Raw genomic sequence first — 25,313 nt, 5'->3', positions numbered from 1 at the left:
AAATGTTAAAACATAGAGAATTTAATAATAATTCATAGACAGAAACAAGGAAAAACAATTTTGACATATTAAAAGCGGAGCTTGGAAACTTGTTGCAGTCTCCATCAATGACAGAAACAAGAAACCAATTGCAAAAATACATATACCATCTCCTTGTCATAAAAGGGAAAGCCCTGCATTCGCCTAAGAGCATTGGTAGCGGAGCTAACATCCTCGAAAATAACCCAATCTTGACCTTTGTGTTTCAGCGTCTTCAATGCTAACACATCCAGTATCTTTCCGAATTGTGAGAACACAACGTGCAACGACTTCTTCAACTCTGCAATCATCACTCGAGAAAAAAAATGAAATCAAGGAAAAGAAAAGGATGTAAGCGTTTTTTAAGTTTGTCGTCGAGACCAGTTTGCACTTGATTTCCTGTCTGGGATGAACCATTTACCTTTGCCAAATCTTGGACCGTCTCAAGGACGGTGGGGCCGGCAGCCATCCCAAGACTAGCAGGAGCAGCAGCTTCTCCAGGGTTAATAAGCCCAGTAACCTTGGCAACTTTTTTGGCGAGACTGGAAGGATCTGCACCCTCCAATTTATCAAAAATCATACCATCCTGACAGAAACAATCAAATGGCCAACCTTATTTATCTTTCAAGAGTGTTTAAATAGAAAAATCGAATATTAACCAAACCTAGACTTCAAGCAAATTATCAAAGGGCGATATTAAAGGAAGAACATCCACACAATTGGATAGTCCAGCCTTATCAATATGAATATTTATTGCCTTTATTTAAGTTGGAAAAATGTGTTCCTGGGCAAGTTTAGTTAAATTCACTTCTCTACATTTTGAGGGAAATGATTGAATGAATCTAAAAAGAGAAAATCTTCATGTGTGTGTTCAGTGAAATACTCTTAGCCTAGGATTGTCAAATGCAATAACAAGCAGCTAATGATTATATTCTGCAAGAAAACAAGTAATCAAGTAATTGGATTGACTTAGCAACTAGCATTCGAACATATACATTCATGGATTAAATCAACTTCAGTGTGAATATATATATTCAATGGTCACTAGCTCTAAATATATGGAAAAACATAGTAAATACTGAACGTACCTGTGTCGACACATATACATAACCAACACCCACAACATGATCAATGAATAACCGTTAATTGACTTAATCAATGATCAAACAACAAGCTTATCAACAGATGAAGGTTAAAATGCTCGCTCGACCTCAAATCTTTAAGCTGTTCCCGCTGGTATATTTAGCCGCATGCCTAATGCTTTACTTCGATCGAAATTCAAGTCAGGGTTTACCTCGATAAAGTGATAATGGTTTCCTACCTGAAAAAAATGTTAAAGGGTTAGCACAGAGATCTTTCAATTCTTCCTTGGAAAAAATTAACCGAAGTTTTTTGGTTAGTTATATTGTAGGTCAATTCTCTGTACCTATGTTACTAAGACCGTGTCCAACACATGTCAGACACATTTTCGGATATGGATATGAAGACAAAATAAACGAAAAACTCTTGGAAAAAATATGAACATGCACATACTCGTATCCAACACTCACACACGTGTCCAAGTTACATAGCTACGTACACATAGATATAGTGGTACCGAAAGCTATGCTGTTGGCACCCAACATTCGTCTTGAAATGCTCATTTTCAACATATGGATACGGAGATATGACCTCCAGGGATTCTCTAGAAAAACTTAGAAAAATCTAATCATATCAAGACCTACCACACGCTTACATCCTATTAATATATAAAAACCTAACCATTATCCCTATCTAACACTTGCACTCAAATCCTAATAATATAGACTGAACTGAAACTGGTGTGGAATTGATCAAACTCTAAACAAGAAAAAAATATGAATAAAAGAAGAGAGTTTGCAACACCTGAACCGGCCTATCTCCACTGTTAGTGACTCTGAGGCTTACTGCTCTCCTCCCGGAATTAAGTGTAATCGTCCCACCTTTTGGGATCACTTCATCGGGAACAGTTTTATCATCCATTTCGGGTTCCTCATTAGAAGGCACTGCATTATCAATATTTTTTTAGTTCCCACTGGGATACTTCATATTCACAAGCTGGACCAGTTCCAAGTTCTAACTAATCTGCATAATATACTAAATCTGCATTGTTGATTTTGACAGAAAAAAAGAGTTCACAATATGAGCCAAGAAAAATCTGGAACAATGGCTCTTCAGGCATGTATTGCTCCAATTCTTTATGTTTCTTAATGTGTCCATAACAACACTCATGTCCAACACATGAATGAGGATATGACCTCCAAATATATGAAAATTTTCAGGAAAAGTCTAACCATATCCGTGTCGAATATATACCCTTATCCTGCACTGACATGACATGATTAGTTTTTTTAAAGTCTTTACAAGTATTTGAATGATCCTTAGAGGTCAGATCTCCACAACAATGTTTGGGACCTGATTACTTCCACAAAAATGAAGATTAAAAAAACATAACACTTAGGATATAAAACATGAGAATTGCAAAAGGAAAAATCAATTCCATTTATGATTATTTAAAGCATAGTTACCTGAACAGAATCCAATAAATATGGCACCGATGAAAAAACCTGCCTCCTGTTTATACATCAATTGAAATTACTATTCGTTTCTACAAAATAATATATATATATATATATATATCATGTGTTCAAAGCAAAACATTGTCGATGCTTATGTTACTCAGATATCGAAGCGAGTGTTGGATTCGGGTATGTGTCCCACACATGTATATTTAAGTCTTTCTAGTTTTTTCCATGTATTTGAAATGTCATTTTTAGGATTGCATCTCCATATCCATGTCTCAGAATGTATCAGATAGTAGTATTGGACACCAATAGTTCAAGAGAAATGAAGAATCCAAGCAAACTGGTTGCATACCTTCCCAAAAGTTGTTTGCCAACGTCCATCAATTCAGCCACACTCTTGTCACCATCACGAACAAACTCGAGAATCTATGGTGGAAAAAACATATCAAAAGGGATGTGAACTTCGGATTTTCCTTAAACTTCTTTAAGAAAAAATCAAAAAGGGAAAACTGGTACACAGCAAATTACAGGCATGTGATTGACTTAGCTCTGAAAACCAATAACTCTATTTATGAACAATTTCGAACAAAATCCTAAATTATCTACTCCGCTTTACGAAGATGTATGGCTTTGGCTCTTCATTTTTTCTTGAAGTATATGTATTTGGGAAATATATCAGACACTTATCTGGATGTGTATAGAATATGATCCTCCAAAGATCCTAAAATACAAGAAAATATTAGAACAAATTGAACGTACACATGTTGCAAAAAAATCATAACTTGACACTCACATCTGTGTTTAAATAACATAGCTACTAAGAAACAATGAAATTGGATATCCTGAAGCATGAGAATACCAATTGCATAAAAACACACATAATTAAAAAAAAATACACAAATAGACCCGTTCATGGAAAAAACTCAACAGAATCGGGCAATAAATCATCAGGTTGGAAAAACTCGCATAATCAGCATACAATATCCACAAATTTCAATCATTCCTAGTATATCTAGACTCTTCAGTTTTCCTGAAGAACTTGTGTCCGACATCTATGTCAAACACATACCCGAACATGAGTATGAGGGCATGATATTTCATATATAAGAAAACACTTGGTTTGAACATACCCTTATCAAACATATACTAATACCTGTATCCAACACCCATCCCAAGTTCGGATAACAAATTAGGAATCAAATATATACCAGTACCCAACACTTATCCCAAGTCTGGATAACAAATTGACATTGCCATATATATACATTATACACAAAATCGCAGAGTGTAGGAATCACCTGAGTGGCAATGAGAGCAACGGCTTCAGTATAACTTGTGCCTAAGCCCATTAGTCAGGCGCTTTTGGGCAAGGAACCCTGCATTATGAAGCTTAAAAAGGGAATAGAAGAGGAACCCTATGGTAGTGAGCGTTGGGAAAATCAATGGAGAGATGGGAAAAGACTTTGTCCATTTGCTTTGAAGCCTCACACCAAGAAGCCCAGAAGTGAAGGATAAGCGGTGCACCACTCTGGGTTCTTTCATAACCAAGAAATATGTCGAAAATAAAAACTGAAATATGAACGCCAGAAGCAAATATCTAAACTAAATCGAAGAAGAAGAAAATTTCAGCAGAACGAAGGGGAGGGGAGAAGGCTATTTTAGACAACGGGGACGGGAATGAGTAAATACCTAAGGGAGAGGAGGGATAAACATTCCCGGGAATGAAGTAAAAAAAATTCCTGTTGGTATTAATTTTTTCCTGGCACTTGGTAATATGGTCTATCCAAACATGGTATATTCATCCGGAAAAACAACATTCCTCCCAGGAAATAAATATACCGTGAACCAAACGGGACCTAAATATGTTCGAATAATTTTTTATTTAAGCTTCTATCATAAGTAAATGTTTAAAATATATCATCTTTTCTAATCTAAGTGTAAAATATTTTTAATCAAAATAAATACATAAAATTATCATTTTGTCAAAATAAGTATCAAAATATTTTTTTAAAAAAAATAAATATTTAGATATATTATTTTTATTTAAAGTGTTTTTTAATTAACAGTACATGTCATTTTTATTAACCTCATAATCATCAGTTTTAATCTCAGCTAGAATCATGAACATGGACCTCAGTTAGGCCGATACTTATAGCGTGCACTCCGTATTTTTATATGGTTATCAATTATCATTCATTCTTCCCATCCCCAATTTTCCATACACAAAACCCTATTTACTTGAATTTTCATTCTAATTATCCAACATGGAAGACAGCTTCAATGCCCGAGTCGGCAAAGTTTTCGGCTCCCTCGATGCTTCTTTTAATTCCAGATCGCTGCCTTTGAGCTCTCTTTGGACCCTCGCCGACGACGAAATCGAGAAACGAGAGTGGAACCGAGACAAAAAGACTCTCCAGCAGGACGAGGACTTCTTCCACAACTTTCCACCGAAGGACAAGAACAATGCCATTAATTTTGGTGCGGAGCTGGAGAAGGATCTCGATGACCTAGACGACGAGGAAGAAGAAGCTCGTGCCTCCTCTAGTAAATAGGCTAAGCCAGAGGATTACAATGATGAAGAGTGGGAGATTAAGTCTTCCATTGGAAGGGACTGTACACTTGATTATGAGGTTACTTTTCCTTTTCACTCTTTTCCCCCTCAATTTATTCGGATGGAATGTTTAAGCTAGTTGGATGTCAGCATTGGAATATATTTTTGCCCCTAAAAATGTTATCTTTCACGATTTCAAATTTCAACCTTTGTATGAATTTTCCACGAGTAGCACGTAGAAGAATTGAATTGGAGTTATTTCAATCATCTCCATAGAAAAAATGTTAATAGAGAATTGGTTTAATTTTTCATATCCAAGTTTGCTTTTGTTTGCCTTCATATCAAAATTTAATTGCAAGTAGGGAATATAAAAGATATAAAAGTTGCAGAACTCACAAGCCAATAACCAGAAAACACATTTGAGTGTACTGTGGATGACAGATGCATCAGTTTCACTTGTTAAGAGTTGTATTGTCATATGATATGTCAGAGTTGCTAGAATTTCGCAGACTTAGGGTCTGACTCTTATCTGACATTCTGTTATTGATTATCTTTTTGGGTTTCTTGTGCAGGAAGAGGAAGATGCGTATGATAAAGTTTCTGTTGGCAGGGTTAAGAACGGAGAACGTCTTTACATGAAGGATGTAAATGATTATGACATAGATGTGGATTCTGGCAATGTACTTCCAACTGTGTTCAAGGATTTCAGTAGAGATCCACGTACCAATCCCATCGCTGCAAAACTTAGGCTTAAGGAAGATGAAGAAGATGCTGAAACCGCTAAAAAAAATTGATTCATTGCATGTGTCTGACTGTGTAGCAACTGTCGGCGTGCAGGCTGACATTAGCGGATTTGAGGATGGTAACCTGAAACCAATTCTGAAGAGAAAGGGTGCCAAGTCAAATTCAAAATAAAAAATGTGTCCGTTTTGATTCTGAATGTTGTAAAAGTGATTGCAGTGAAGGCCCTGAAAGAACCAACTATGTTCTGGGGGAAGCTTTCTTGACAGAGGAAGATGATATGGTCTCCAATGAGGTATCTACTTTATCTCAGGATTACCCGTCTGGAATTCCAGCTTATATGCAGAACCCTTCGAAGTATACTCGATATACTTTATATACTGGTGATGTTGATGATGAATCAAATCGGCCAGCCTATATGGATTTCCTTAAACTGGTCAGGAGGTCAGATAGTACAGAACCACATGCCGATGATGCTCTAGGTGATCTCACAAAACCAGTAACCTTTATACCAGGGAGGAAAATCGGCGATGTAGTCATGGGAGAAAATTGCGGTAAGCCAAAACAAACCCAGGAAGGTACTGACAAGGAGCCCATGCATAAGGGAGGCTTGCCAATTGGAATTGCAGCTGGGGATACTGATGGAGTTTGCGCAATGGATGAAGATGAACCCCAAACAATCATTGAGAACAGAAACAGCTCCCAGCGAGAAGGTCGTCAATATCGAATGAAATCTTGCTCGGAGTAGCATGATTAGCTTTTGATCATCTAATGCTATTCTGACGTGTAATTGTTTTAGTATGTCGTCAGGGCAAGCATGTTTATGTATCCAACGTTTATTTAGAGAGTTTCATTCTTTTTCTTTGATTTTCCTTGTTATTTTTTGGGTAAGATGACTGAAAAAATTTAGGGGTTAAAATATTAAAATTGAAAGTTGATGAAGGAAATTAAAAGTTTAAGGGTTAAATAACAACAGAAATAACAGTGAATTTTGCATGATAAATATTTCAAAGACCTTCAACAGTGAAAAAGGTTATTCTCACTTGATTGATATAGAAATCTGTAATTTGATGAGTATTTTATATTTTGTAATTATGAAATACATGTTATGGTATTAGTGAAAAATGTTATTCTCAAGACTTTTAACCTCTCAAACAAGTTGGAAGAAGAGAAGGAATTTTGTTCATCATCTTAACCATCAAATAATCATATCATTGGAGTGAGAGAAAGCTTTGAATTTTCAGAGGAAGAGAAAGAAACCAAGGATACGGTGAAAGATGACCAATATATATAGATATCGCAAAAGAACTATTACCGTGCATAAGAATAAGCCACAACCAAAACCATGAATCCATCACAACTCTGCACAAATTACAGTGGTTTCGACCAAAAAAATTACTGCTCTTCTTTTCCATCAATTCCCTTGAGCTATGAACTGATATATATTATCTTGTGTATTTGTTGTACAGGCGAGGCGAGGGGACTGAGGAGATGAGATTTCTAACACTTGCAACAAAAAATTGTCGCCAAAAAAGATCCATAACATCTGGCAGCACCTAGAATCAATGCAGAAGATACATACATGCATACATTCATACAAAACATCAATTTCAGCACTTAGAAGTTAGATTAGCCGCTTCCTGCAACCTTCTGCTCCACATTAGCATGCCATCCTTTTTACCTTCCCATCAGGACCATATACGCTATCAAGGGCATACCCATAGTCATAAGTAAGCTCCTGCAATCAGATTATAGAAAATAGTATCCAATCATTCCAAACTCCCGCTAATTCAAGAAAATATAATGAAATCTTAGTAAACCTATTGATATATCAATGACGCATGGGACCTAAAAGTAGGCTAGTGCTCCAAATATTATCATAATTTTTGAAGCAACATACAAGAAACTATGCTAAAATAGATAAATTGCTGCTGAACATGTTCCCAAGAAATTTAAAAGGCAATTCACTCTCCACACATCAGAATTGGAGGAAAATTACCTGTAAAGGAGGGATGTTGTCTGCTGCCAAGAGCATCACTCGAGCTAGTTTAAGATTGTGATGTGAACTCAAAGACACACTGGATAAAAAGGTTAGGCTCACAGCTATGATTGATAAATCTTGCCATATTTCCAATAGAACCAGCATCAATGCAGAAATCTGGTACATTCTCTGACCTCTGTCATCAATTTTGTCCACATTTTGGATCACCGGCAAAGATCCATCTTGTTGTTGCCTCTGCCAAGGAAAAGAAAAACATTAATTACATTCTACAAGCAGGCAAAAACAACTAATTTATCACTTCACAGCAGTAAAACCAAGCATATCACCGATCAGAAAGATGATGTTTCATTAAAAGAAACGATTCCCTATGAACTTCAATTTATTGTTGGATTGGACCCTTTGGATGTCACTATCAGACCGAACAAAATACTCAACCTCAAACATAAAGCTAGATAATCACAATGCTCTAAAGAGGTCAGTTATACCTCTCTGCCATCGAGCCCTCTCATAGTTTGCATGCAATCAATTTCAAAAACATAATTATTCTCAGAGACGCTATCAAGCTCTTCTGTCCTCTTGAGTTCTCCAATATATTCACAAACTGGGGCACCAGCAGGAATAAAAATCCCAAGACCTAACAGCCCATTCTTTCTTCGGAGTACGGAATACCTGCCAATTCAGGTCAGTCGGATTTTATTCAAGAGATGTTTCAATCAGAATTCATCACAAGATTAAATAAAGAAATGAACAAAGAAATTATTCTTAATGTAATAAGAAACCTCAAGTCGATATCTCAATCCTCTCTGAGATGTACGCTTTACGCAACTTGGACCACAGCCACAATTCGGACCACATTCAAAAACAACATGCTTGGCTTCAATCAATCTAGAATTGAAGTGGCAGTGTGTTAATAAGCAAGAAACTTAAACAACAAGATTAAAGAGGATGGCATTAGCTATTATGACTTCTTATTCCAAAAGTTTTACCTGCCACCGTCACGGTGCACATAAGGAAAATCAAAACCATTAAGCCTGGCACATTCACAAGTCTTGGGATCCATGCAAGCTCCCTCGCAATTGCATCCAGTTGCATAGCAGGTAGCTTTATATTCCATGCAACTTTCATAGACTTGGAAAAAATGTAACCTGAAAAACAAAGAAAAAAATGAATTATACCAATAGCATCAAATGGAAGCTATCTTTTATTTGAACAAACAAAGTAAGAGAGGGGGCAGAAAATGATAGGTAAAATTGAAGAAGAAAGTACCAATAGCATAAGAAAGGTACAAAACAATTGTGCATGCAGAAAATAGTTAGTGTTAACTGATGATAGAAGGGAAAAGCACTTAGAAACGAGGATTGTTGGACCTTCACAAAGGACCTCTTTCAACAGATCACACTGCAAAGCCAACTAGGAGAACAACCAGCAAGGGGAATCAATCGACTATTTATTCACATGTAATGTGGTTTACAAGAACTCATGCTGAAATTGCAGAAGAGAAAAAGTGCAAGATATAGAAAACAATGGAGGATGATGTGGTCGGCCAGAAGTCAACGAACCCCCATGTCATGAGAAGAGCAAATTTCTTGCCATGAAACTAGTATTCATTCATACAGCCAAATTAGATTTGTAATATAGTATTGATTAGATTGTCCATGAAAATCAAATAACACGCTAGAAAGTAGAGCTTGCCTGTCGGTGCAACAGGTGGATCATCAACCAAATTAGTAGCAGGAATAGGAACATCCTCTTGACCACCACTTATGTCCTCACACACCAACCTTAACCAATAAAACAATAGAATTGAGACTGAAAATTGTGACATACAGCAAGAAGTTATTTTCTATAATAGCTTCAATACCCGCGAATTTCAGAAGAAGACTTGGGAACACGCCCAAAGATAAATTGAACCTGTCATAAGAATGAACAAAAAATTTACAATAATCAACAGAAAATTCCTAAATCCTATATGATCATTCAATTGTGAGCAAAGTATTTCAACAATTTTCTCAAATTTTCTAAAATATCAGAAGACTTATGTCCAGCATCTCATTCCACCAATTACCCTGTCATGAAAACCTCTTCAATCTGCATAATAAATAGATATTTTCCTGATCTTAGAAGTCAGTCACTGCCAAGATTAGATAGTCCGCTCCATTTCTCATTCTTTTTATTTATTCAAAACATACACTACAATTCCTCAGAATTTGGTTACAGCTCACGTGCAGAAGTTCAGTTACAGGGAAAGTACACTAGAAATAACATTGTGTCCGAAAATAAACACCCTATAGAATTAGAGCAATTAGCCACAAGAAATCATAGACAAGATAGTAAACCTGGTTAGTTGTTAATATTGACTGTCCTTCAAGACGCCTCAATTGATATTTAAAAACAGTGAACCCAGAAATACCCTTCTCTGCCCAGTACTGAACAACCTGCAATAGTGAGCAGGAAATTAACTGCATTACATCAAATTGGTATAAAGCAACTTAAATTTCTCAAATCAAAAAAAAGACTGATTTATTATCATCAAAACAAATCTAAAACGAACACTCCATATAAAAGAAAACTAATTTTCAGAAGACTATAGCTAAAAGAATACCATCTAGTATTTAAACAAATTTTCAAATATTACAAAAAAATGATATGTCGTGTCCTTCATGAGCAAAGAAAACAAGGCTACAACACCAAGCAGATAAAAGACAAACCAACCAGAAAACTGAAGTTTTTTTCAAGGCAAAAGACACTCAAAAAGCATCATTCAACCAATGGCACATGAGACATACAAAGCTTGAGGTGTAACTTATCGAGAAGACAAGCAAGAAATTGCTACTTAAAATTATCTTTTCAGCAATATGTAGTCATCTGATCACTTCAAATTTTTGTCTTCGAACAATAGGAAAGATTTTGCCTCACAGCTCGTTTTCTCAAAAACAGTGACAGAGGCACCAAGGCAAGTTAATCATATAAAAAACATGAAACGATCCTCAAACATTTTCAAATTCCATCCAATTTATCACAGAAGGAACTGTAAATATCATTTTATGCATTCAAACAGTTCATAATTAATTAGGATTAGGAGCAAGCTTATAGTTCTAATCATGATAGTTCATACAGCAAAGGGGAAAAGTGAATTTCCAATTAATTAATTTTCACAAGATATAACACGATACTGATGAAGACATATCATGCAGATTTATAAACCCAAGCTTATAAATGTTTCATAAAGTTACCTTGTACAAGCCATCGTATGTATACACTTTTCCAGAGTAACTGCTAGCAGATTCATGACCACGGATTACTCGAACAGGCACCCCAAGGTCCACAGAGTTCTATAATTAAAATAAGGCAGAAAGTAAGCTACAAGTTCCAATGAAACGCCATCCAAGCGTCTCTTTAACCCAAGACAATCAGAGTCATTCAACATACTTAAGAGATTACGATGCCATAGTGTTAAGTTAATGAGTTATGGATTGAATCACCAGGAGATTCACGTGAAAATCTACTTCAATTGGTAAAGCCTTACCTTTGTTGCAATTCCTATCTCGTGAATAACCTATGATTAATAATACATATGAAGCTCGCCAAAGGGAGCTCCTTAGCCCCAAACTCGCCAAAGTGAGCTCCTAACCTGGGAACTCATCCTACGGAGCTCTTAAACATTCCATTTTCGGTGCCTTTAACTTCTTCTCTTGCTCACAAAGACAACCATAACATATAGAATCTATAACCTACAATCAGATGCCAGGCAAAACATTCCTATATTTAAGGGTGAGCAAAACTCATTCAACCGGAAAGAAGCATACTTTTTTTCAAAGTTCAAGTTTGAATTATGTTAGTCAACTTGAATTTTGGTTTGAATTTCAAGTTCAAGTCAAATTCGAATATTTAAATTTCGAATAACCGAAAAACCAAGAATCAGAACATTATTTTGGTCTTAACTAGGTTTTTTTTTGTTGATAAAAGTAGGAGGCCTTATTAAAAACCTCCCTCATAGTAGACCCTTTCCCGAAAGAAAGAATCAACCAGCGAAAGGAGGAAAACAGTACCTCAATTTATTAATAGAACAGAAATACATAAGTCTTAGCAAGTACACCGAAAACAGTAGCTTCAAATACAAAGAAAACGACCTAAAGCAAAACCCTTACAATCACCCAATCCCCTCCTTCACTAAACTATCAGCCTCGCAGTTACAAGCCCTTGGAATCAACCTAACTAAAGACACCTTATCTAAGACAAGTGACACAATCTCCTTTACTAGAGAAATAAAGAAAGCAAGAGCAGAAAAAGGAGCTTGAATCCACTCGACTACAGACTTACAATCACTTTCTACAATCAATCTACCAACATGAGCCCAAACTAAAGAGAGAAATATCTCGATGCCTTTTTTAATGGCTTTTAATTCAGCTACTGGAGAAGGGCCTTGACCAACGCTTAAGAAAAAGTCAGTAGAGTGCAACAATTCCAGTCTCTTAAAATACCACCAATACCTCCTGCCAACCCGTCGAACCTTACTGCCCATCAACATTCATCTTAAAAAAAATCAACTGGAGGGGATAGCCAGCAAAGCACAGGACAACCCTGTGACTTTAGAACAGAGCTGCTATTTGCAAGGGACGGATCTCCAAACAACGTATCCTCCTGGATAAGGACCTGAGGGAACTTGGCTAGAAACCATTTTGCTAACCTAAATCTAACAATGAAGAAGAGTGAGGGTCTGTCAAGTATCGAGCTATCAAAAACAATTAAGTTCCTAACTTTCCAAATTGACCAAAAAACAACACCCAAAATAAATTTCCAAATCGTCGAATTCACCTTCAATTCAGACCAAGAGCTAAGAAGAGTAAGAGGATCCCAGGGCAAAGCTAAAGAAAGATCCCAAAAGTTGATTATTTTATTCCAGAGTTCACATGCAACAGAACATGAGATGAAAAGATGCTGAACAGATTCTTCGTGCTGCCGGCAAAGCAAGCAGAGAATGTCTACACCTAGGGGCATACCCTTTTCATCAACTCTACTCTGACTGCCAATTTCTGATGAGTCAATTGCCAAAGAAAAATTTCAAACCATGGAGGAGCTAGACCCAACCAAACCCACTTCTTCCACAAATAATTATCCCCGGAGACCTTAGAAAGGGCCCTTCTACAAGATTTTACAGAGAATAGTTCCTCACCATTCCCAGACCAAGACTCAGCCATTCGACTCATAACAACCAAACTCAGCCACCTTACCCCATTTATTAGGAGAGAACAAAAATCCTAGGAAAAAGACTTTTCAGTGGTGTATCATGTAGACTTACCATTTCTCACTTGTAACTTCGAATTCGATCTTAGGCACACTCCATCCGAGTCATTCTTCAAGAAGTTTTTAGCAATACCTCTCCAAATCCAAGAGGCCTGAGAGAAAACCTTGCTAATTGACATGGAGTTGCAACAAACCTTGTGTTTACAGCACAACATTCTTTTCCATAACGAATCTTTTTCATTGGCAAACTTCCAAACCTATTTACCCAGTAGAGCCCGATTGGTAAGATTCAAGTCTTTACCTAGGTAATTTGACAATTTGATCCCTTATTTCCTTGTTTCTTCATTTAATCCTTTGTTTTAAGCCTATTTTTGACCAAAACTGATGCTCCTCCACCACTTTAGAGTACCTATATAAGCTTCTATTCCTCTTTTGTAATTTAATCCCTCCACTTTACATTTATTCAATTTGATCCTTCAATTACAATTCTTTGCAAATTCTTTCTTCACATCAATTCCTTGACTCTTTACACACAAGTACTTTGTCCTCAAAATCCTTTCTTTAAAAAAATAGCATTATAAATATATTAGATAATTTTAGATGATATCTGATTTATTCAATAACATTACAAATATTACTTACACGTACCAAAATGAACATGAAGAAATATATATGAATATCATATATAATTAGAGAGTTGTTTAAATTAGAACCAATTAGTACCAATCAGTTCTTTGATTGGGGAAATTGGGAATGTAATTTTTGCTAGGGATATTATGGTTAGACTAGTCCCCATGGCTTGTAATTGGGAGGCAGACAAGTTAGCTAAGGAGGGGATAGGTTGATTGTCTTTAGTGTTATAGTGGTTATGTTTGGTATTTTATTTCGGGTGTTTATTTGTAATTTTTAAGTCTTATGTAATCTTGGTTAATTAATCTATTGAGGTACTCTTTTCCTCCTTTCGCTAGTTGCCTCTTCTCAAAGGCAACTATGAGGGAGGTTTTTAATGAGACCTCCTATTCCTATCAAATATATATATATATATATATATATATTTGATTCAACTTAACTAAAAAAATTCAAATAAATTTGAATGATAAAATGGTACTCATAAACTCAAATCTTTTCCACTCAACTCAACTTAATTGAATACTCACCCATACCAATATAAAACACTAACATAATATGCGTATCCACACACATATATAATAGAACTTTTATCACTCTTGAACTCAACATATGAGAGTTGTGATGTTAGAAAGCATATATGAACATAGTGATTCAGCCAAATCATGCAGAGACGCAACAAATGAAGCGTGATCATAATCATATCCATACTATACTTAGTAAGATAAGAAAATTTTGAATAAATTTAGTTTCCAAAGAGTAACAAGTTTAATTAACCATCCAAGAATGTAGAATAAGAGTTTAAAGTTCACACCTTAAGTGCCAGATTACCACGTTCTAAAACTTTTTTTTTTTGATAGGAACCACGTTCTAAAACTTGATCTCGTATTTGACGCTTATTACCAGTAAGGTCACGTCCACCCTGTCCAGTATATATTACATCTTCAGCATTATCTAAGCCATCCTCATACATGCCTGACAAAACTATAGCCACTGCAAGTGGGAATGTATAGTGTTCATACTCCTGCAATTTTCAACCGCAAAATATGTAGAAGTTAAATGAGATGGTGGTATCAAGAACTTTGTGGGAACTCTGGTTTCTTAGATTAACAAAAATAGCAGTAACCATTCAATCAGAAAACAACAACCCAATTAAGAACTCCCAAGGAGCATACATCAAACAAATTTATGTGAGGAGAAAAACAATATATGTCCAAATGGTCTACAAGGGCGGGAAATAGGACAAGGTTTTTCCTAGTAATTGAAGCTTTAATAAAAGAGATTTTAGCTCAGATTAAAAATAGAAATACTTGAACTGACAAAAAAAGAGGAGCAAGAAGCACCCAGCTCATTAGGTGTCGATTCATATTCAAGCATGTTTCCTTCAAGGGGATATTTTATGCAATAACATCTTGTAATGGTTGCCATAAGCACTTTGGGACAACATAAAACAAACTAGCAGCAGCAGACCCTGCACAACTGGATTCTTCTCCATTTTTGGGATGTTGGCAGGCTTGACAGTGTACTTACAACGTACAAGGTAGAAAAAATTGGAAAATATGAATGTGTTACCCCTTTTCTGTAGGACTGTCCCATATAATCAATACCGTTCAACCAGTGGCTATGAAAACCAACAGAAACCATTTGAGCACAAGAATAAAACCGATGACCAACATCAATGCCTGCCCTTACAGTAAAGACACCTTAAGAGAATAGTTTCTTAAACTCCAAAAACGAGGTTTTTGAAATGACCATAAGAGTATGTATTAACCAACTAACACCAGCATCAAAATATAAGCTTCTCCAACCAACCTGGAAGGCAGCCTATCCTTTTCTCGGGATAAAGCACCTCATTGTTCCCTATCATCTGCAATGTTTATTTTTAAATATTGAAAGAATATTAGGCTACATAACATCAAAATAGGTAGTAACACCACGATCACATACTTTTAGCAAAACAAAAATAAATAAAAGAAGAAACATAACCAATAAAATTTTATAGCATTATTATAAACTCATAATCATTACAATTAACTCAACAAAGTTCCAATGTACAGACCATAAATAGCCACCAATATATTGAGGGTAAAATATAAATAAGACTAGCATGTTATTCTTGCAAGGAGCTGTGAGAAAACCCTTTGTTAGATTAAATATTGCATATGAATCCATCTACCAATATGATTTAAATCAATGTAAGAAAGGAGAAAATATGCAAGCCAAATCTCTACAAGTTTACCCTTGGTTAGGTCAAAATAAAAGATATGATGGATACTTAAATTTTATAATCAGAATAAAAAAGAACAGAAAGCTGAGATGCTGTAAACAGACAGGGCATCTACACTGACTTGCCTTTGATATTGCTTTCAGGTCAGGTCACTTGGTCTTTCCCTTGACATCAACCTCAGGTACATCTCCTTTCTGCAGATATTTGAGCATTAACAATGAAACTCAAAAACAACATGTGCGTGTGTGGGGATGCAAACGTGGAAGAACTAATCCACATTTCCATATCAGTTGCAGACAGGTTGAAGGAGCAACGCATAAAAATTATGTACCTTCTCATTTTTGCCCTTCTGGGGTTTCTTGTTAACTTTGACTGCAGCACACCTCATTTCCTCTTCCTAAGGGACCAGTCATAAAAGAATTGTATAAGCAAAAACTATGCTAAACTTATATGAAATTATGAACAACAAGAAAACAAAGCATATTGTATAATCAAACCAGGATAGTGGATTTCCAACCCAAATTGAAAGCAACAACATGATGCCCGGAATAAAAACAGACCTGAACAAAGTGAAGGTAATGCTTGTTGAACAACCTCAAAGTTTCCTTCAACTTAATATGTACACTCTTCTCAACAACATTTGGAGTTTTGATAGCGCTAGTAGGTTCTAGTCCCTCTGCAATTTTGGCAGCTAGTTGCACCATTTTGGCTACTTTATTAGTCATGTTGGGTTCACTCCCAGGAAGCTGTTGGGTACCATTTTGATTTAGGTTTAGGCTTTCTGTGTTCAGTTTGGGTTCAGTCTGATATGATGAAATCTCAGGAATACCATTTAGATTTATGTTTGGATTTTCCATAATCTTAATGACCTTTTTTCTGCAACTTGATCCGTTTTCAGCCAGGAGGTCCACTTCCCGCTTTACCAGAAGCTCCATGTCAGCTTTTGTTTGGCAGCTTGAAGTCTGGCACTAGCTCTCCTTTGTCCAGAGACGTTGTCCTTGGGCGAGGAACCTTTCTCGAACTGGATCTTGAGTCTTTTGCTAGGGTTATCGGGTGATAGGACGGAAGTGTCAACGGAGGGCAAGGACTGAACTACCATCTCGTAAATGGAAGGGAGGAAAGTTGGGTGTAGGATACGAAACGACTCGAGAGAAGGGAATGGTAGTGACTCAGTGAGTTAGAAGATATAGCTAACTCAGAGTACGGAAGGACGTGCAATGATGGGGAGCAAGGAATCTTCTAGTAAAAATATAAAAGGGAGGGAACATTTCGTGTTTCGTTTTTGGAGGGAATGCAAGGGGGGGATGTTTTCCAATTTTTAGAATCTAACCAAATCTTGGTCAAATGGACCCGCCCAACTTAATTATTTCATCTGCATAAACCAACATGTAGGTGAAAACTCCTAATTATTTAGGTAACCATTTAACCTAATTTTTAGTTTATAATATAAATATTAATACTTAATTTATTAATAGATTAATCTAAATTAAATAATATAAAAATAACTTTCCATTCTTAAATATTACAATTCAAACATCCCAGCGTAGACCATCATTTGTCTAAAGTGTACACTTGTATGTCTTGAAATTTGAATTTTTTTACTAGTTACTTATTGTATTGATTTGGTCCACTCTGGAGTTTTATTTGTTCTCTCTCCATAAATAAATTTTGTGCTATTAATGCAGTATGTTCACCTTAAAAGATATTTCTAAATCTGTCAATGTAAACATATGACGTTATTTAAAGAATTTAATATTTCATCCCTTTAAACTAAATTATTCTTAATCATTGAACCTAATTTTAATCAAATAGTTGAGAAGTTTTGAGTATTAACTTTCAGGTGTTTTGAGTATCAATCCTAGCTCAACGGATTTTAATCTAATCTAATCAAATTATTTTTTTTATAATTTATATTTAGGTCGGCTTAATTTTTTCTGAAAGATTTGCTCAGATCGAGTTTGGCTTTAGAGTGAAAAAATTGACTCGATATGAGATAATATTATATTTTTTATATATATTTAAGGATAATTATAATAATATTTCTCTATTATTTCAATTAAATTATTAGTTTATCAAATAAAAATAAATTATGTATATTGGAATTGGATCAAATCGTCAAATGTGAATTTTGATCTTAAAAATTAAGATTGATTCCTCCTAAACATGATCAAATTAAATATATATATATTAAGGGTGAACTATGCCAATTACCCCTTTATTTTTGGTCTGACCGACTTTAGTCACCGGTTTTTTTAATTAAGTATGTTTGGTCTCTTATGTTATCGGTTCGTTCGGTTTAAGTCTCTTAACCGTTAACTTCAGTTAACCCATTAACGAATGTCTAAGTTGGCAATTAAAAAAAAAACTTATGTTTCTTCCTTTCTTTTTGGCCTATTGTTGGTAATGATGTCTCTCTTTATCTTAATCTCGTTAATGACCCATGTGATTTTGAGCATGTTAATCAAACTATCATAGTACTCATCCCAAAATTTGAAAATTCTCGGTTAATGAAAAACTTTCAACCGATTAGTTTAAGCTTGATCATATACGAGGTGATGTCTAAAGCTTTAGTTAATCGTCTTAAACGCCTATGCCTTGTTGTATTTCGAAAAACCAATGTGCATTTGTTCCGGGTCAACTAATCTCTAATAACTTCCTTGTGGCACATGAGTTTCTATACTATCTAAAAGATTTGAAAAACGACTCAAATAAAGGGTTGCTCTAAACTTGACATGGAAAAGTCTATGATAAAGTGGAATAAAATTTTATATCGAGTGTCATGGAAAAATAGGAGTTTGACAAAGATTTATTCACCTCATTATGAAATGTATCACATCTGTTTTTTATTTCATTTGTATCAATTGATAGCTTTCGAGTACCTTCAAACCGGGAATGGGACTTAGACAAGGTGACCCCCCTCTCCTCATATCTTTTTTTTTTTTTGCTCATAGGGCCTATCAATGGCGCTTCTAGGAGAACAACGTAGTGGAAATATCAAAGGTGTCCGTGCTAGTAGGAGAGGTCCAAGAGTTACCCATTTGTTTATATGAATCTTCTTCAGGACAGAAAATCAATTACGACAAATCTCTTATCTACTTTAGCCCTAACACAAAGCAGGAAGATCGTAGGCTTATTCGTGAAGTCTTTAATGTATATGAGAAAGATAACCCGAGTGTCTATCTTGGACTCCCTCTCTTGGTGAGGAGAAGTAAAATAGGAGCGTTCAGGTTTATTAGAGACAAGGTTGACAAACGAATCAATGGACTGACGAAGAATATTCTCTCATTTGCAGGACGCGAGGTTTTCTCAAGTTGGTTACCCAAGCACTTCCTACTTATGTCATGTCATGTTGTCTTCTTCCGGATGGGGTGATTGAAGGGATCATGACATGTATAAGAGCTTATTGGTGGTCGGGGAAACGTGCTTCTAGAGGATAGGCTCACATTGCTTAGGACAAAGTGTGTCGAGCTAAGATAGATGGAGGTACGGGGTTTAGAGATCTTAAATTATTCAACATTACCCTTCTCAATAATCAAGTCTGGCTGTTTGTTCACAACATTGGGTTGCTCCTCTTCTAAGTCTTCAAGGCGAAGTATTTTTCTCACTCGTACTTCTTTGACGCCAAAGCTGGGGAGAAGACCTCATACGCTTGGACAAGCATCTTTAAACCAAAGAATCACTCAAAGATAGTTTCTTTTGGAGAATCGAAAAACAATGGGGAGACTCGAATGCATGTCGACCGTTGGGGTGCTAAACCGGTTAGTTTCTCATCAACTTATCTGGACGGTCCATCATCCCCCTCATTTGCAGAGATTTCATGTTAGAAGGGCAAGCTAAATGGGATGCAACCGAGGTCAAATCATTTTTCATAAATGATAAGGATACGGGGGCGATACTTCGCCAATATGGATAACCTTATCTTCACTTCCAACACTACCCAAAATCTGATAAGGATATTCTTATTTGGAAGCACCACAACATATGTTGTTTTCAGTGAAGTTGGGTTATAATTGACTTTTAATTAAGACGGGTACGGATCGCCGTATTTCATCGATATGGAGAACCGTATCTTCACTTCCAACACTACCCAAAATCTGCATTTTTGGATGTAGAATATGTCACAACGCCCTACCAACTGGTGAAAAGGTTGCTGCTGCGAATTTAGAAGACGATTTATGCCCTATTTGTATGATAGAAAAGGAAACAGTGTTGCATGCTCTTAAAGATTGCACAAAGACACGAACTATCATTTCCCTTTCAGGTCTACAAAATGCCATCGTTCTTGATGTTACTTTGAAATATTTGGAATCTGTGGCGGATACATAAATTAAAAAATATGGTCTAATTTTTTTTTAAAAAATAATGAGTATACAAAAATTGTAATATTTTTTTCTTTAACACATTAAATTAAATTTAACCATATTTCTAAAATAATGGGATACACTTAACCCCTACTGTTTGAAATTGGAGGAATAAATGGGTGCATGATTGATGCAGGGGGATCCGAGACAGATGATGCTGAGCTGTCAGATTGCACGTTGATGGCGCTGAGATACCATGAGTTGGCAGATCAGCGCAAAGGCGGGAATTAATTGTGACATGTTCCTCATTGGGGTCGTTTTGAGTATGTTTCAGTCTTTTGGCCATAACTTTGGCTACAGGTGTCAGAATCGCGCATAAGACCCCAATCCGGAAAGCTCTTTTCGACGCGCACGCTCTCCACACCATGTGGCCTTTTTTTCAACCTCAAATTCTGTCATTTTCCCCTCCGAATCACTAGATTTAGTTATTTTTTACTATTTATGGTAATATTTCGATTGTTAATTAGGAAGTCAATTTAAATCCGATTTAGGCCGGATTTTTGGGAGATTGCTTATTTTATTTCGAATTTCAATTTAGAGTGATTTTTGGATTTTGCTATTTTTGGCAAAATTCGAATAAAGACGATTTTTTTGCTATAACAGTCCGGCTTGTGGACTGCTTTTTGCATTGTTTGATTTTATAATATTTTATTAAACCCTAGAGACTTTTTTTCTCTGGTTTTTGGGCGAATTTTCTCTTGTGAATCGTCTGTCGGAACTAGCCTACAGGATAATCACTATTCTGTCTGGCGTCAGTTGGTATCAGAGCTTCAACATCTTCTTGGGAAATTTCACCAGTTTCAATGGCTGGAGGTCGTGGTCGTGGTCGTCGTGAGCAGGTTCCGAATGAGGAAGCCCAACGCCGTGATCGCAGCGTTCAGGATGTGATGATTGTGGATTTGCAGAGGCAAGTCGCAGAATTAACCCAGCGCCTGGCGGCGCAGGATTTCGAGGATCGTGAGGCCTCTGATCACGATACCAATTCCACTTTCGAAAACCCAAATCACAATCGCGCAGGATTCCGGGGCGCAAGATTCCGGGAGCACCGTGGTCGGGAGGAGCGTCATGGAGACCTCGGTTTTCGGGTCGATCTCCCTGAGTTTTCTGGTACATTACAGGCCGAGAGATTCGTGGATTGGATTAATGAAGTGGAGCGTATTTTTGAATATAAGGAAGTCCCCGATCGTGTGAAAGTGAAACTGATCGCCATCAAACTCAAGGGCAGAGCATCTGCGTGGTGGGAACAGTTACGACGTTCACGAGAAAGACAGGGCAAAGCCAAGATCACTGATTGGGAGAAGATGAAAAAGAAGATGAAGGGCCACTTCCTTCCCTTCGGCTACACGCAAACCTTATTTCAGCGACTTCATGCGTTGAGGCAGGGCGCGCGATCAGTCGATGATTACACGGAGGAGTTTTACCAATTGGTCGCCCGGAACGATTTATCTGAGACGGAGGAGCAGATGGTGGCGCGATGTCCTTGCAAGATGTTTACCAATTTGGGGGGTTTACGCCAGCCCTTGCAAGATGTCCTCAGCCTTCATTCATTGTGGAGTGTTTCGGAAGCATACCAGCGTGCACTTGCTGTTGAAAAACAGCAAAACAGGAGACCAGTGATCAGGAGCGATCACAACAGTCGACCAGTTCGCCCTCAAGAGTCCCGTCCTGCTCAGCAACCACCGCAGGGTAATTCTAACCCTACTATTGGATGTTTTCGTTGTGGTGAACAAGGGCATATGGCGACTGATTACAGGAAGCCTGCTAGTCAAAAGGGCAAAAATTTGTTGATTGAGGAAAACGTGGAAGACGAGACTGAGGAGATTGGCGAACCCGTGTATGACGATGATGAGACTGATGATGTGCTGTATGGAGATGGTCATGAGACTCTGGTCGTTCGCAATAGTCTACTTACCCCCAAGGGCGATTCAGGGGACGATTGGTTGAGAACCAATATTTTCCACACGACTTGCACAGTTGCAGATAAAGTCTGCAAAATGATCATTGACAGCGGCAGTTGTGAGAATGTAGTGTCCGAGGAGGTTGTCCAGAAATTGCAATTGAAGACGGACCGTCATCCTAAGCCATACAAGTTGTCATGGCTAAATAAAGACAGTGAGGTAACAGTTGATAGGCGATGCCTCGTGTCTTTTTCAATTGGTAGAAAATATTTTGATAATGCCTGGTGTGATGTTGTGTCTATGGATGCGTGTCATATATTGTTGGGTCGACCTTGGCAGTATGATCGCAGTGTCATTCATGATGGACGGAAGAATACATATTCCCTTAGCATCAAGGGAAAAAAGATTGTGTTGGCACCCCGGCGGGAAGGACTTACTCCTACCCCAGTAACCCATAATACTAATCTGCTTTCTATGTCCAAGTTTTTAGATGAGATTGAGCATGGCGGCGTGGTCTATGCCTTGCTACCTTGCGAGAACAATGCAGTAGACGTGGATACAGATTTACCAGTAGAGGTACAGCGGCTGCTAGCAGAATTCTCTAACTTGATGCCAGAGGATCTTCCTCCTGGACTACCACCTATGAGGGATATTCAGCATCAAATTGACCTTGTTCCTGGGTCAAGTTTGCCAAATCGACCAGCATATCGCCTCAGTCCCAAGGAGGCCGAAGAGTTGCAGCGACAGGTGGAAGAGTTGTTGGAGAGGGGCTATATCCGAGAGAGTATGAGCCCATGTGCAGTCCCTGCTCTGTTAGTGCCAAAGAAAGATGGTTCTTGGCGTATGTGTGTTGACAGCCGAGCGATCAACAGAATTACAGTGAAGTACCGGTTTCCAATTCCCCATCTAGATGATATGTTGGATCAGCTATCTGGTTCTAAGATCTTCTCAAAAATTGACCTTAAGAGCGGTTACCACCAAATCAGAATAAGGCCTGGAGATGAGTGGAAGACGGCGTTTAAAACGCCACAAGGGTTGTATGAGTGGATGGTCATGCCTTTTGGGTTATCCAATGCGCCCAGTACATTCATGAGATTTATGCATCAGGTCTTACGGCCTTTTATGGGGAAATTTGTTGTAGTTTACTTCGATGATATCCTCGTTTATAGTCCGACATGGACTTCACACTTCGATCACATCCGTGCTGTTTTTGAGATGCTGAAAACGGAGTGCTTGTTTGTCAATCAAAAGAAGTGTTCTTTCTTCACTATTTCTGTGACTTTTCTTGGTTTTGTTGTGTCTACTGATGGTGTTCATGCAGATCAGTCAAAGATAGATGCAGTCTTGGAGTGGCCCAGACCAAGAACCTTACATGACATCCGAAGTTTCCATGGCTTGGCGTCTTTTTACCGTCGATTCATTAGAAATTTCAGTACTCTGATCGCCCCTATCACAGAGTGCCTCAAGGGGCGTGATTTCCAGTGGTCTGAGGAGGCAGAGGCCAGTTTTCAACTGGTCAAGCAGAAGATGACCGAGGCTCCAGTTTTGGCACTTCCAGATTTTGACAAAGTGTTCGAGGTAAATTGTGATGCATCTGGCGTTGGCATTGGTGGTGTTCTGAGTCAGGCAGGTCGTCAGGTTGCTTTTTTCAGTGAAAAGCTATCGGGATCAAAGAAAAATTATTCCACTTATGATCTGGAGTTCTATGCCATAGTTCAGTCCCTGAAGCATTGGCGTCACTACCTAGTACAGAAGGAGTTTATTCTGTTTACCGATCATGAGGCCTTGAAGTACATCAATGGCCAACACAAGCTGAGTAGACGTCATGCCAAGTGGGTAGCATACTTGCAAGAATTCACTTTTACGCTGAGGCACCAAGCAGAGAGTTTGAACCGCGTCGCAGATGCCCTGAGCCGTCGTACCTTACTTCTCACCACCATGAGTACTAAAGTTGTAGGATTTGAGACGTTCACAGATATGTATGCAGCTGATCCTTCCTTTGGAAGGATATTTCAGGAGGTAACTGAGGGTCACCGTCATGATTTTGTTTTGCATAATGGGTATCTGTTTCGTGGATTACAATTGTGCATTCCAGATTGTTCATTGAGGCAGCAAATTATAAGTGAAATCCATAATGAGGGACACTTTGGCCGAGATAAGACATTGGCCCTTATCTCTTCTGAATTTTATTGGCCCAAGTTGACTAGTGATGTGGCCCATTATGTGGACCGTTGTTATGTGTGCCAGCGGTCTAAGGGAGTTCTCACCAATGCGGGATTGTACACTCCCTTACCTGTTCCTGAAGCTCCTTGGTTCGATGTCAGCATGGATTTTGTACTAGGCTTACCCCGCACCCAAAGGGCCTCTGATTCTATCTTTGTTGTGGTTGACAGGTTTTCCAAGATGGCTCATTTTGTAGCTTGCAGAAAGACTATGGATGTTGACCGGATTGCCCATCTCTATTTCAAGGAGATTGTGCGTTTACATGGTGTTCCTCGATCCATCACTTCAGATCGTGATACTAAGTTCATCAGTCATTTCTGGAAGAGCCTGTGGGGGAAACTGGGAACGCAGTTGAATTTCAGTAGCGCCTACCACCCCCAGACGGATGGCCAGACTGAGGTGGTGAACCGAAGTTTGGGAAACCTTTTAAGGTGTTTGGCAGGAACGAAGCCGAAGCAGTGGGATTTGGCATTGCCTCAGGCAGAATTTGCATACAACAGATCAAAAAACAGAACCACAAGTTTAAGCCCATTTGAGATTGTCTATGGTCAGAACCCATCCGGGGTGTTGGACTTAGCCCCTATTCCACATATAGGACGTTTCAGTCCTAAAGTAGATGAGATGGCAAAGTATCTTCGGGGTATCCATGAGCAGGTGAAACATACCATTCATGAGAGCAATACCAAGTACAAGACTCGGGTCGACAATCATCGTCGTCAGGTACTTTTTGATGTTGGTGATTTTGTTTGGGCTGTATTAACTCGTGATCGTTTTCCTGTTGGTGAGTATAATAAGCTTAAGGATCAGAAGATTGGACCTTGTGAGGTCGTGCAGAAGATCAATGATAATGCTTACAGGTTGCGACTTCCCAGTCACTT

The 25,313-nt window shown here is 37.7% G+C and overlaps 1 protein-coding gene, 1 long non-coding RNA gene and 1 pseudogene across 3 annotated transcripts; 1 reads left to right on the top strand and 2 right to left on the bottom strand.

Moving 5' to 3' along the window:
- Positions 1–8: 8 nt before the first annotated feature.
- On the bottom strand, positions 9–4,241 carry LOC120210210. 2 transcript variants are annotated; one of them, XR_005524482.1, is made up of 6 exons: positions 3,860–4,241; positions 2,914–2,987; positions 2,565–2,610; positions 1,903–2,042; positions 1,107–1,339; positions 9–604 (listed from the first exon to the last, which is right to left on the bottom strand). It is a non-coding gene; the product is annotated as an uncharacterized LOC120210210 (long non-coding RNA). The 2 variants fall into 2 exon arrangements; XR_005524481.1 differs by lacking the exon at positions 3,860–4,241 and having other exon boundaries at positions 2,914–3,278.
- Positions 4,242–4,748: 507 nt separating this feature from the next.
- LOC120210208 lies at positions 4,749–6,676 on the top strand. Its single transcript, XM_039208984.1, has 2 exons — positions 4,749–5,191; positions 5,685–6,676. Exon 2 carries the CDS (start codon positions 6,134–6,136, stop codon positions 6,599–6,601), a length of 468 nt encoding a protein of 155 aa, XP_039064915.1. The 5' UTR covers positions 4,749–5,191; positions 5,685–6,133; the 3' UTR covers positions 6,602–6,676.
- Positions 6,677–7,221: 545 nt separating this feature from the next.
- Positions 7,222–16,773, bottom strand: LOC120210206 (annotated as a pseudogene).
- Positions 16,774–25,313: the final 8,540 nt, after the last annotated feature.

Source organism: Hibiscus syriacus, unplaced genomic scaffold (assembly GCF_006381635.1).
Source record: "Hibiscus syriacus cultivar Baekdansim isolate YM2019G1 unplaced genomic scaffold, ASM638163v2 tig00109919_pilon, whole genome shotgun sequence".
In the NCBI taxonomy this organism is placed as follows: Eukaryota; Viridiplantae; Streptophyta; class Magnoliopsida; order Malvales; family Malvaceae; genus Hibiscus; species Hibiscus syriacus.
Note: the sequence above shows the minus strand (reverse complement) of the source record. Positions and strands in the feature narration are given on the sequence as shown.

Excerpts from the sequence above, each read along its gene's own strand:
- LOC120210208 (XM_039208984.1), top strand. The coding sequence starts at position 6,134 with ATGGTCTCCAATGAGGTATCTACTTTATCTCAGGATTACCCGTCTGGA.